We start from the raw sequence: 14,667 nt of genomic DNA on the forward strand, positions 1-14,667 counted from the left end.
TTTTTTCTGGCAGTGTATTTCAGAGTATGAAAAAATGTAAACTAAATTGGGAAACCATACTGCATAAAAAATCTTGAAATGTTCACTTGACAATTATAGTGATAATGTTATTGACATTTACTGTTGTGCACTTTGAGATGTATAAAGTTGCTGCTGTTCTACCAGGTGAGATGTTTCTGAGTTCATTATGTTGCATTGGGTGAGTTTCTTTCTGTGTGCCATACTCTCTAACAAATACCTTTCTTACCTGTTCGCAAAATTAAAATCAATGTACATTAATGTTGTGTTATGGTAAGAAGATTACTTTGTACAGAAGTAGGAAAGACATTTGTTCCTGAGCTCATTCATCTAGTAAAAGTGGAATTGGTGATAAAATCATGTATACATCTCTGTAATACTAGACAACATCCATTACTTCACTAGACAACATCCATTACTTCACATTATTTTTTCCATTATTATGTGCATTCATGGTGTGTGTTGCATTAGGTTTTGATAAAAATTGAAAACGAAAGTGATCAGACCTGTTTTGTAGTTAATAAGTACTTTCTTGTTAGAGAAATGCAGCAGTACATTCCTAAATCTCATTTACACAGTACCTTTACATCTGTTTTTTGCATACAGATACCCAAGCGCCTTATGCTGTCACTTGCTCTGCTGAAGAAGGAATTTGAGTTGAGTAAACTGCAGCAAAAGATTGGCCGTGAAGTAGAGGAGAAAGTGAAACAGCAACATCGTAAATACATCCTTCATGAGCAACTGAAGATAATAAAGAAGGAACTTGGCCTTGAAAAAGATGATAAAGATGCCATTGAAGACAAATTTAGGGAGAGAATTAAGGTAACTATGGGAGGTCATCATCTTTATTGCTGTTCAGTGGATAATAATTGATTCTCTGTTGTTCCATATTTCCTTAATGTTGTGTTTTATCCCCATTGGCTCTAAACAGTGTTGCTTTGATTTACTCTTAAGTAGAATTTAATTACAAAATAATTGGAAAGCATCATATTAAAAGCTTTTGAAATTTGTTTAGCAACATTCCATTTATTTTTCAAATAACAGGATAAAACAGTGCCGAAGCCTGTGATGGATGTTCTGAATGAAGAACTGCATAAACTCTCACTGCTTGAAAGCCACTCATCAGAATTCAAGTATGTACAGTTATTCCTTTTTTCCAATTGGTGAAATTTTATGTTGTACATTCCTCAAGTACAAGTCATCTGCAATTCACTTTAATACTATTCAGTGCAGTTAAGGGACTGCTCAAGGAGTCGTTGCATAAAAGTCTGTTGTGGTATTCATGTGGCCTATGCTCAGTTTTCAATCTGGCTTGTATGTTTAAGGACTCTCCAAAAACACTACTGAAAAACAATATAATGATGACTAGGAAAACTGTTATCTTATTCCTTTCTCAAGATTGGTTCACTATAATGAAGTTGCAGGTCTTAGAGTGTATGTCATTGAATGGATTGTGTATTCTGTATACCATTTGCTCTGTATTAACATGGAATGTGCTAGTATACATATGTGATATGAACAGAAATGAACTGAAGATTACAAGTAGTGCATTTTTATTTATATATTTATTTTGTACAAAATTTCAATTTACTGCTATGAAAACCACTACTGCATTGCTGCCATCACATCAAAAATATGAAACTACTACAAGCTACAATGTCAATTCATGTGACCTTACACAGTTTATAAATATAGAAATGCAAAGTTACACAGTGATCAATCATGACAGGTGAGAGATGAATGATTGGTGTAGGTGCATCACCAGTAGTTTCAAGAAAAAGTAGAAGATACCACAGGTATTTTGCAGAGTAATAAAGTGTAAACACTTAGCAGAAGGGAGAGGCTGAACAACAGAAAATATGGAAAAAAGTGCCTGTTTGTAGAGAAATCACATATTATGTTAATGATGGCATTAAATGATGATAATAGTGAGTGTTACTGTCATCTCAAATTAGTAATATTATTTCACTTAGTAATAAAGACCCTGGTTTGTGTGTAAAGAGGTGTTACTTTTGATTAATATGAGATTGTGGGAACTGAACTAAACTCCATCTGAACAGGCCTCGGAAAGACCAACAGTACTTGCCAATTGCCGTGTCATCCTCAACCTATAGGCGTCACTGGATACGGATATGGAGGGGCATGTGGTCAGCACACCACACTCCTGGTCGTTTATGAGAGTAGAGCCACTACTTCTCAATAAAGTAGCTCCTCAGTTTACCTTAAAAGGCCTGAGTGCACTCCGCACTTGCCAACGGCACTCAGTAGACTGGATGGTCACCTGTCCAAGTGCTAGCCAAGCCCAACAGCACTTAACTTCAGTGATCTGACAGGATTTGATGTTACCACTGCGACAAGGCGGCTGGCTGATACTGTGGGAAACTGCTTCAAAATATTTGTGTCAAGAACACTGGTACTGTAAACCCGGCTTACTTTTGTTGATAGCCTCTGTACATGTTTAGGAATATGTACATCTCAATAAGTTAAAACAGGGTGGTGAATTACCTGTGAAACATGGAAAGTTAGGAATTCTCAGGGAAATTTTATTTATTGGAAAATTCAAAAGACACAGGGAATTCTCAGAGATACTGGGCAGTTCAACTGTTCACTGACAGAACAAAATATACTAACAAGGGAACTTCATCAACTGTACCTAGTATTGTGTTGAGAAAAAACACGAACTAGATATCAACATCTACAACCAATCTTAAGAAAAAATTGAGGGCATTATGCTGAAACTATGCAGTTATGGCCCCCTCAATGTACAGCTTTTAAACATGTGCCTGCTCTGGTTGTTTGTCAAGCACACCACTTCATTGTGGCTGTGTAATGCCCAAACGCGCAGTGTTCTGCAGTGAAGTGAAGTGAAGTGAAGTGAAGTGAAGTGACAACAGCAAGGTCCCCAAAATGTGAAATGTGAAGAGCTAGGGAAGTGGAGGATGGAATAAGCTGAAATGCGGCACATATAGTATAACTCTTACAAATGTACTCCATTTTAATAGTGTCAGCTAGTATCAAAGAAGATAACAAGCCTCAATGATATTCAAAATTAAATTACACTACACTACATGTTGAAAAATCTTCTCATTAATTACCACTGCAATTATGAATTGCAATATAAAAGTGTTCAAAGCAAAGCGATTTTTGACACCAGCTACACATTAGAAATGCACACTTTGACATAATACCTGTGTCAAAACAGTATTTCACTAGTTGTTCACAGTATTGTGGCCAGTCACTGGTGTAGTCACTTCAGTACTATGTGTACTGGAAGACTGACCTAAATAACGGTGCACATAACTGTCTGTGAAGAAGTGACTGTATTTGTAGGATGGTGTTATGCTGACCGAAGTTCACACAGACATCCAGAAATGCTAAACATTCGGACAAATGCCTTGAACACGTGGGAACCAAATATGTCTAGCGGTTGGCAGAATCTTCTATCACCTGGTGGTATTGTCAATATAGAAATGGTCATGTCTTGTACTCTGTGTCTTCATGCACTGACTGACAAACTTCTGTGACCAGAAAAAGAGTCCATTATTCAAATTGATCTGTTATTGTCTCAGGTGATTTTATAAACACCTCTTTTCACCACTTCTGTAACTGTTCCTTGTTTACTTTTCCAGAAGATTAGGCATCAACTACAATATTATCCGCAAAACAAATTTTGTTTGACACGTGGATCAAATGATCTGGTCGGCTCCTTTAAAATAAAAACAGGTGTGTCTGCAAGTGTCCATCTGCAGATATTGTTGGCATTATTGTGTAGCTATGAGTCATGTTATTGATGGACTGAAGGATTGTGATGACATCTTTTGTCCCTTTCTTCGCAAGAGTTCGACCTGACGTCATTTCTAAATTAAACCCACTCTGATCAATATTGAAAACATTCTGTTTACTGACTGGTTCTGTAACAACTGTGGTGTTGGTGACAAATTTTTCACAGGCAGTACCGTTTTTACTCGAATCTAAGCCGCACGTGAAAAATGAGACTCGAAATCAAGGGAAAAAAAAATTCCCGAATCTAAGCCGCACCTGAAATTTGAGACTCGAAATTCAAGAGGAGAGAAAAGTTTTAGGCCGCACCTCCAAATCGAAACAAAGTTGGTCCATTTTAATATGAGACACAATTTAGGTCGAATGAATGACGATACAACTACAGTAGTTTGGTTCGAGTCGTAAGCTTAGCAGTTAAGCTTTACAAGGTAGCCATTGCTATGCGGTAGGCGCTCCGTCCGTATTGATACGGGTACCCTTCCGTTTTCACGTGCTTCATCTGGTTTGAATTGATTGCTTATTTTTCTTTGATCTGATAAGTGCCATTTTCTTTGTTATATGTGTTAACGTCACTCTAAGCTGAAAATGCATTACTGTACTGTGTCATGCATTGTTTGTCGCATTCTGATAGTGCGGGTTCACGGTCTGTCACCGCTCGCGGCGTGGCTTGCTTTCCTGCGCACTACCGCGGCTTAAAAGAGAGAGAGGAATTGTCTCATTAGCGAAACAATGGCAAGAGACTGCTATTTATTGTTACTTACACTGCTGCTTTCTTTGATAATGATCAACAAGAACCAAATAATAGACTGTGTATGATAGAAGATGTTCTGAACGAGAGTTTAGCGAAAACGTTTCCCCGTTTGAAAATCTTTGCAGATGCCGCTTTAGTAGATTACATTACATTCTGCACAGAAATTAGTCATCTTAGATTTAAAAATCTAGTCAATTGCCGTGCTTCATTTCTGAATGTATCACTATTAGCCATAAGAATAATACGAATATAAACAAAACATGATATGTATATTCTTCCGCGTTTGCTGTTGTCTCACTCTAGTTTCGTAGTTTATTAGGCAGATAGGATTTAAATGAGATAGCAGCAAACACGAAAGAATACATCGCAAAATGTTTATATTCGTAGTATTCTTATGGCGAAGAGAATACTGCATGTGATTCACAATTCATAAAAGTTCCTATTAGCAACCATCTCTTCTCACAGGTAGAAAAAATTCAGAACATAGAGTTAGCCATATTGACAAAAACCCTGAACAGTCTTGCCAGTCGGATTTTCGTAGTACATTGAAATGCTGCTACATTCAGAGATGAACAATACGGAATTTGTATTTACAGTAGAGGTTTTGGCGCCAGTATTCATCTTTGTGCCTGCAAAGCAAGCCTGTGTAGTGCTACATATTTTTGACGGCAGAAGTTAGTTGTGGCGGCACCTTCCGCTTACTTTGCACTCGATTCTAAGCCGCAGGCGGTTTTTTGGATTACAAAAACCGGAAAAAAAGTGCGGCTTAGATTCGAGTAAATACGGTAATTGTGGCTGTTTCTTTAGATAGCTTTTTTGTTGTTGTAACAAGGGTTATTCTTTCATGATAAAATACCATATTTCTTGTTGAAGGCATAAACCCACCCTTTAGATGCCTTGAAATTATTTAGGTCCACTTCCACTGCTTCTTGAACACTGTATGTTAATGTCACGGATCATGAACTTATCGCTGTATGCATTGTTAAATATATCTATACAGATTGTATACACTTTTGCAAGCTTTCAGTGATGCATACCATTGTTCTCAACATAATTATTCCAAACATACAGATCCCTTCTCTATTTTAATAATTTAAAGATAGAGTTCCCTTTTCTAAAAGGCAATGGCCCGTTGCATATATTCCTGTGTTATAGACACAGGCAAAGAGATATTCGATGATTTTACATCAAAACAGCCTTCACCATCACTGATGTCTTGATTGCATGGCCCAGCTCAGTTGAAGCAGTGAAAGTGTTTCATGAATGTAACAGTTGTGAAATGGCAGCTTCTTCATTGCCGTTGTTATCCTTTTGTACATGTGCACCAAAAGTCAACCCCTAATTTTCTTCATCCATGTAATTTTCTATGATTTCTGTAACGAAGTTGAAAGCCATAAGGAAAAGAATAAAGAAAGTCTCATGTGTTTTCATTTGCCATGTATAGAATTTTTTCCAATTACTGCAAACATTGATCCTTACTGGCCATTTCTAGTTCTTTGACATTTAATCGTTCCAGTTTAGCTGTCTTTCCATAATGCTCTTGGAGGAGTCGCACAACAGCTTGTTGGTTCACTAACATCACGAGCGTGCAGATGTTTAAAAGCTGTACATTAAGAGGGCCATACCTGCGTAGTATCTGCATAATGGCCCGAATTTTCCTGTGAGATTCATTGCAAGGGTTGATACGTAGCTCATATGTTCTTTTTTCAAGAAAATATGAGGTCAAATTGATGAAGTTCCCTAGTAAGTTCTGGATTATAGTGGAGTGGCGCAAAAGAGAAGGTGGCACTATGCATTGGGGATGTGCTTGGTGCTTCACATCCAGTTATAGTTGAGCCAGGAAGTGATGCAGCAGCCAGCAGGTTCACTTCACTGCCTGGATGGCAAATATGATCTGTAAGCTTTCTCAAATGATTTTAAAGGAACTACTCGGTAAAAGAGTTTGATTCTCATGTGTCAGCTTCATGATGAACTGACTGTCAGTTTGTTAATGGTCATAGATATTGTGATATTCGTGATTATGAAAACAACTGGAAGAATTTCGAAAGTTTGCATTGAAGAATAGAGGTCACCATGAACTTGCATTTGGTGCATGGTGGGTCATATATTTCTGCTTATGAAATTTAGCTAACATACTGAATTATTTTTCAAATTTAGAAGGATATCACTACCTATCACCAGTCTCGAGAAAATGGATCATATGTAAAGCACTTTATCCTGAACTCACGTACCAACAAAAAAAGTCAGATATTTGTAACATTCCTCGTATGTCTTAAACTGTTGGAGATATTGAAACAAGATTGTGGCAAATGGTAGTATGTGATGAGGAGAATACTTTGCCGTATTATGAGGTGCATTCAAGTTCTAAGGCCTCCGATTTTTTTTCTCCGGACTGGAAAGAGATAGAAACATGCGCATTGTTTTAAAATGAGGTGGCGTTCATTGTCAATACGTCCCAGAGATGGCAGCACCGTACGGCAGATGGAATTTTACCGCCAGCGGCGAGAATGAGAACTGTTTTAAATACTTAAAATGGCGACGTTTTCCTTACTTGAACAGCGTGCAATCATTCGTTTTCTGAATTTGCGTGGTGTGAAACCAATTGAAATTCATCGATAGTTGAAGGAGACATGTGGTGATGGAGTTATGGATGTGTCGAAAATGCGTTCGTGGGTGCGACAGTTTAATGAAGGCAGAACATCGTGTGACAACAAACCGAAACAACCTCGTGCTCGCACAAGCCGGTCTGATGACATGATCGAGAAAGTGGAGAGAATTGTTTTGGGGGATCGCCGAATGACTGTTGAACAGATCGCCTCCAGAGTTGGCATTTCTGTGGATTCTATGCACACAATCCTGCATGACAACCTGAAAATCCGAAAAGTGTCATCCAGGTGGGTGCCACGAATGCTGACGGACGACCACATGGCTGCCCGTGTGGCATGTTGCCAAGCAATGTTGACGCGCAACGACAGCATGAATTGGACTTTCTTTCCGTCGGTTGTGACAATGGATGAGACGTGGATGCCATTTTTCAATCCAGAAACAAAGCGCCAGTCAGCTCAATGGAAGCACACAGATTCACCACCACCAAAAAAATTTCGGGTAACCGCCAGTGCTGAAAAAATGATGGTGTCCATGTTCTGGGACAGCGAGGGCATAATCCTTACCCATTGCATTCCAAAGGGCACTACGGTAACAGGTGCATCCTACAAAAATGTTTTGAAGAACAAATTCCTTCCTGCACTGCAACAAAAACATCCGGGAAGGGCTGCGCGTGTGCTGTTTCACCAAGACGACGCACCCGCACATCAAGCTAACGTTACGCAACAGTTTCTTCATGATAACAACTTTGAAGTGATTCCTCATGCTCCCTATACACATGACCTGGCTCCTAGTGACTTTTGGCTTTTTCCAACAATGAAAGACACTCTCCGTGGCCGCACATTCACCAGCCGTGCTGCTATTGCCTCAGCGATTTTCCATTGGTCAAAACAGACTCCTAAAGAAGCCTTCTCCGCTGCCATTGAATCATGGCGTCAGCGTTGTGAAAAATGTGTACGTCTGCAGGGCGATTACGTCGAGAAGTAACGCCAGTTTCATCGATTTCGGGTGAGTAGTTAATTAGAAAAAAAATCGGAGGCCTTAGAACTTGAATGCACTTCATATTAACAGGCAAAACTTCCATATATGGCTGATATTCAAGCAACTAAAGATTTTTCCAATAACATAATGTAATATTTAATGACCATCAAAGCTGATGAAATGAGAATTGTTATAGGTTCCTACAAACCAGAGGTAGTTTGCAGCATTCACAACAGGATTCATAACTGTTGTAAGAATTGTGGAGTCAACTACGAAAGTGTTGTGGGATTACCTCCAGCCACTCCACATGTGGGTGCCTTCAGGAGATGATTTTCTAAATACTTTAAATGATTTATATAACGTACAGAACTTTCCAAATACAGGTGGTGATGTTGGGGGATATGAAGGAGAAAGCGGAGGTTGTAGATTTTACTCTTCTAGTGTATTTCGCTTGATGGAAGAAGGGGAACTTAAAATACTGCCAGACTGTCCACTACAAAAGACTTCAGTCGTGTTGCCTTTTGTATTCATCGCAGGTGAGGCATATCCATAGTTGAGGGATTCTATCAAATCTCAGATATCGATGGATTTTCGATCCATGGAATGAATATTTCAATAAATGCTTTTCCAGATCACAGAAATTAATTAAGTCAATAGAAATTTCACCAGAATTTGCTGATGATATTGTGAAATATGCATGTTCTCCACAACATTGTCATTGACCTGCAAGGATCCCTGAGTGTCAATGAGAAACATACAGTAGACACTGTGTAAGACACTTATGAGACAGAATGAAGCTTTAATGGACCTTCAAATGATGTTATCCAAATGAGACTGTTATGATAACTTTCCATCACATAATAAAACACGATTTTGATGTATTTCTCAGCTATGCTACTTCAACTTTATCATCACATCTCGTTGTAAGACAATGAGATAAACAAGATAATAATAAAATGTATTCTGTACTTACAGGCTGTGATTCTGTTGCCACCTCATCACATAACTTGTTTAAAATGCATTGGTTGTGATGATAGTCGTTTCACTGATTCCATAAAGGACACCAAGTAAAAACAGCTGGTTTCGAAGCTTCTGCCGATACCATTTTCTCAGCAGTACAACTAAAGAAACACAAGTGCCAGGAACAGTACTGACTGCAACCTGCAGCAACAGCTGAACACAGCCAGAATCGCCAGAACACAGCCATAGTCACTCAAATGCTATGGTCACTGCTCTCAGAAACAACTCTGTGCTAATCCGCTCCATGCCACTCTCCTTGCAGTGCCACTATAATAAAGTGCACTTCTCAGCACTGGTTTCTTTCTTCAGCACTGCTCTGCTCACTGTACTGTGCTGCTTGGATTGTGCTGTGCCACTCCACTATAACTACAGCCTAAGTCATTTGTTACAAATCCCTTTGATTTTGATTTGGAAACAATTGTTTTTAGAGTCACATAAGGAAAGGCGAAGAATTGCATTGAATTGCTGTAATGTTCACTTCTCAATCATGGCAGCTTCCTTCAGTGTTCTCACTGACATTGTGAATCTCTTGTTGGCGGTGTGTCCTCAAGCTCCAGATCAATTTCCCATTGCATGTTTATGAATGCAAACTACACATGAGAATTTGTCACATAGCTGTGAATTCATTGTTTGAACAAAAGCAAAAGGGGGGATTTTTTGTTTTAAAAAATGTAAGTATGAATCCTGATTGATTATTCACACTTCAGTTCTGTTTTAGAGATTTTACTACAAAGTAGTCTTAGCCAGCTTCCTTGCAGTGTCATGCTTCAAGTTAACAGTGACCATAATGTGAAGAGCATCCAGTTTGAAATATGATATGTTTTTGCTGTCAAAGTTTATTGATATTAATACCAGTGACAAAAGTTCGAAGCATATTTCTATGAGGATTTCTTATATACTTCAGGTTATCACACAGTGATGTGGCATGGCACGGAATGGTAGTGGGGTGATGGTAACAATGGAACTTCCAAGGGCCCAAGAGCATATAATTTACATAATTGTTCATAAAACTGTAACGAAACTGTTATTTCATGGTTTCTAGATGATGATTTAATCACAAAACTCTCCATCAGTATACTCAGAAAATCATCTGATATATCCTGAGAGGGAGTAAGAAAGACAACGATATGTGTGACAGGGGACCTTATCTTGGTCATTGAATTCAATGAGGTTAACCAGTGGTGGGCTGCCTATTGATATCCCAACCACAACTAAAAAGCAAAATTTGAGTGCTGCAGGTATGGACCTTGGTGGGAATACTTAGGAAACAGGGTGGAAATATCTAAGCATAGATGTAAGTACATTTCGTGGAAGTATTCCTAACACTCTTCCCAATTTACAAAGTCCCTTGTATAACCGACTGACTCTTCGTTTGCTAAGTCTACTGAGTGTCCCACATTGACCGAGGCACGTGAAATATCCTAAGTCTGGTTCCTGCTGACGAGTGTCGTGGAGATTGAATCATCCGCTCGTTGCTAATACTGCACACTCACCAGTGGGGTAGGAGGGCCCCTTTAAATGGCTTCTTTTCCACGTTACCCTTCTGGAAGGTTCGATGATGCTGCACTGTGCGTGGCTGATCATGCGATTAGTGTATGATACCAACCATATTTGGCACTTCTGGAATATCGCCTCATTGCTAACCTGTAAGCTATGGGTAGCTAGTCCTGTAGGCCGCAATTGTGTGTCACAATAGCGGCAGAGCCAGCATCTGTCGTTGAGTCCAAATATTGGTTTGCCACTTCCAGTGCTGAAATAAGCAGCCTACTGCCTCTGGCCATGAATGACTTTCTAAGCTCATTTAATGAACTGGTCAGCATATTTTGATTTTTACGACACATTTAGTATTCTTCTTTGTGGGTAGTTGAGAAGATGGCTTGATTGCGTAAAGAAAGTGTGTCAAAATGTTTTTGGAAGTTTGAGAGAATACGGAAGTAAATGAAAGTGTTTCCATGTTGTTGTTGTTGTTGTTGTTGTTGTTGTGGTCTTCAGTCCTGAGACTGGTTTGATGCAGCTCTCCATGCTACTGTATCCTGTGCAAGCTTCTTCATCTCCCAGTACTTACTGCAACTTACATCCTTCTGAATCTGCTTAGTGTATTCATCTCTTGGTCTCCCTCTGCGATTCTTACCCTCCACGCTGCCCTCCAATGCTAAATTTGTGATCCCTTGATACCTCAGAACATGTCCTACTAAACGTTCCCTTCTTGTTGTCAAGTTGTGCCACAAACTCCTCTTCTCCCCAATTCTGTTCAATACCTCCTCATTAGTTACGTGATCTACCCATCTAATCTTCAGCATTCTTCTGTATTACCACATTTCAAAAGCTTCTATTCTCTTCTTGTCCAAACTATTTATCTTCAATGTTTCACTTCCATACATGGCTACACTCCATATAAATACTTTCAGAAACGACTTCTTGACACTTAAATCTATACTTGATGTTAACAAATTTCTCTTCTTCAGAAACGCTTTCCTTGCACTTAAATCTATACTTGATGTTAACAAATTTCTCTTCTTCAGAAACGCTTTCCTTGCCATTGCCAGTCTACATTTTATATCCTTTCTACTTCGACCATCATCAGTTATTTTGCTCCCCAAATAGCAAAACTCCTTTACTACTTTAAGTGTCTCATTTCCTAATCTAATTCCCTCAGCATCACCCGACTTAATTCGACTACATTCCATTATTCTCATTTTGCTTTTGTTGATGTTCATCTTATATCCTCCTTTCATGACACTGTCCATTCCGTTCAACTGCTCTTCCAAGTCCTTTGCTGTCTCTGACAGAATTACAATGTGTTTCCATAGTCTGACTAAACATCTGCATGTCGTGTGTCAGGATATGGGCTTAGAATGTACAAAAAACAATTGATACTACATGCTTGCCATATGCCAGAGTGTGGTGCGACATGACATGGCAATGTGCTAGCTACCTAAGATATGATTGTGATCCAAGAACAATTACAGTTCCTTGTGTGCCATTCGAGACTGTACTGTGCTGTCTCACAATTGTGCATCTGATCTCTTGGATTTATTTCTTGGCCACACTGTGCCAGACCTTAAACTTGGAGCAACGTGAGCTAAATGATAACGTAAGACACCCTGGGCTGTATAAAACCCCTATATATATTAATTAAAAAGCAGTATTTTGTCTTTATGTAGAATAACTGCCAGATAAAATACCACTTCAGTAACTTCTTTATGAAATTAACACGTGTGTAAATGTTTAGAATTAGTATTAATAAAAAAGCACAAAATATTTCCACTGCTATAGCTTTCGAAATGTCAGATGGGGAATGTCAAATGGGATAACAGAAGAAAAATCATCATTAGAAACAATGATGTTGCTAAGTGTAACACATCCAACAGCTGTTTTTTAAATAACGATATCTTGAACTGCTTATGAAATATCACTGTAAGTTACTTTGTAGGTATATCCTTTTTTGTGGAAGGGGACAGGGGGAAATTGCTTTTGTGTGCATAAAACACTCCAGTTCCTTTTCCCAGGGCTTAGATCATTCATTCGAGTTGTCGGTAGTAATACTTTTTTTTCTTTCTTCCTCTTCACTGTCCATATTGACAAGAGGGTAGGTTTTTCAACAATCTAAAAGACATTTGTTCAGAATTAATGAGATCCCATGGTAGATAAACCTGTTCCACCTGGTATGCAAGATTCATGAGAGTGAGGAGATATCCTCAGGCTTCAGATACAATGTAATTATTCAAATTACAATGAAAGTAGATGCCTACAGATGTGAATATTCCTGAACTATAAGTTTCAGACAATGGAAAAGCCAGGATGGAATAACGACAATAGAGACCAGTCTCAGTGGCCAGATGCAATGGTCGTGTGTGAGAGAGAGATGTGCTTGCATGAAGGCCTTTTGGCTGAAAGTATACTTGTTTAGCAGTCTTTGTTGTGCTCATCTGTGACCCAACATCTCCACCATAAAGTGAGCTGTAAGTTTCAGGAGTCGTGGTTGCAAAATGCTGCCACAAATTACATACATAAGATTGGAAAAAACTGGTGCAAGCCAATCTCGAGGACGATTAGTTTGGATCTGGAGAAATGCGAACACACATGACAATACTGACCCTGTGATTACTCTTGGAAGATACATTGAAGGGAGGCCAAACTATGTTTATAGAATTTGTTGATTTAGAGAGAGCTCGTGAAGATGTAGGCTGGTAAACACACTTCAAAATTTTGAGAGTAGCAGAGGTGAGACCTTTGCTGTTCATGTTGCATATTAATGACTTGGCAGACAATATAAATAGTAGCCTCAGACTTTTTGCTGCTGATGCAGTTTTCTGCTATGAAACACCATCAGAAAAAAGCCTCACAGATACTCAGTCAGATCTTGAAAAGATTCCCAAGTGGTGCAGAGATTGGGAACTCAATGTACATCTTTAGAAATGTAAAACTGTGCACTTTAGAAAACACAGAAACAGTGTCCTATAACTAAAACAACAATGAATCACATTTGAAATCTGTCAACCTTTGTAAATATCTGAGTGTAACAACAATTTGTTGGTATGTGAAATGAAATGATGAAGTAGGCTCAGTCATGGACATTGAAGAAGATGGCAGACATTGATTCATTAGTAGGATATTAGAAAAATCCAATCTGTCTATAAAGAGATTGCTTTCAAAACTCTTGTATGAACAATCTGGATATATTGCTCAAGTATGTATGGTATATCGTATAGGACTAACAGGAAATGTTGAATGTACACAAAGAGGACAGCATGAATGGTCACAGACTTGTTTGGCTAATGGGAGGGTGTTACAAAAATAATGATAAACCTGAATTACTGACACATGAAGATAAATAATTATCCTGTGAAAGCATAATTAGAAAATTTCAAGATGCAGTATTAAATTACAAATCCAGGAATATACTAAAACATCCTACCTATCGCTCTCTCAGCGTGTGTGCATGTGAGATTCTATTCACACATAAATAGAAGTATGCATACCATTCCAATGTTCAAGATGTTCATTTTGTTAGCATTAGAGCCATTGATGTTATTATTTTGAGACAAAGCTAAAATTATCGAAAGAAGCACAAGTGTTGGGTTAATGAATATGTTTAGCATTGAAGAAATAAATAAGGCAAGTAGAAGGCTGTTTATAAACCTTACTTGCTGGTCATCAGTGAATTCGCACTAATATTTCATCTTACTGGACCACTGTCAGCAAAGGAGTATATTGCATACAGAGATGCTATACTAGTACTGACAAGCACAGCGCTTGTACATTGATTTCTTACTGCTGGGGACAGTTACAGCAGTGATGTGCACAGAAATTAGATACTTGTATGACTTTGCCTCATTTGAGCACTCCCATGCAAGTTTATGCAACGGCTGCATGCCCCTACTGCACATGGAAGATTGCATTTTAATTGCAACAAGGACAGAGGCATTTAAGCAGTCACTCTTTCTGTGTGCCATACACAAATGGAACCGGTAGTACAATGTGAAGTATCCTCTCCAGCACCCTTCACGTAG

At 38.7% G+C, this 14,667-nt stretch overlaps 1 protein-coding gene across 1 annotated transcript in view; it reads left to right on the plus strand.

The window, feature by feature from the left end:
* LOC126187774 (lon protease homolog, mitochondrial-like) overlaps positions 1 to 14,667 on the plus strand; it is a 157,763-nt gene that overhangs the window by 106,593 nt on the left and 36,503 nt on the right. Inside the window, exons 6-7 of the mRNA XM_049929041.1 lie at positions 625 to 840; positions 1,063 to 1,151. Coding sequence (XP_049784998.1) covers positions 625 to 840; positions 1,063 to 1,151 — 305 coding nt within the window. The remainder of the gene's footprint in view (positions 1 to 624; positions 841 to 1,062; positions 1,152 to 14,667) is intronic.

This window comes from Schistocerca cancellata, chromosome 5 (assembly GCF_023864275.1).
Source record: "Schistocerca cancellata isolate TAMUIC-IGC-003103 chromosome 5, iqSchCanc2.1, whole genome shotgun sequence".
Lineage (NCBI taxonomy): Eukaryota > Metazoa > Arthropoda > Insecta > Orthoptera > Acrididae > Schistocerca > Schistocerca cancellata.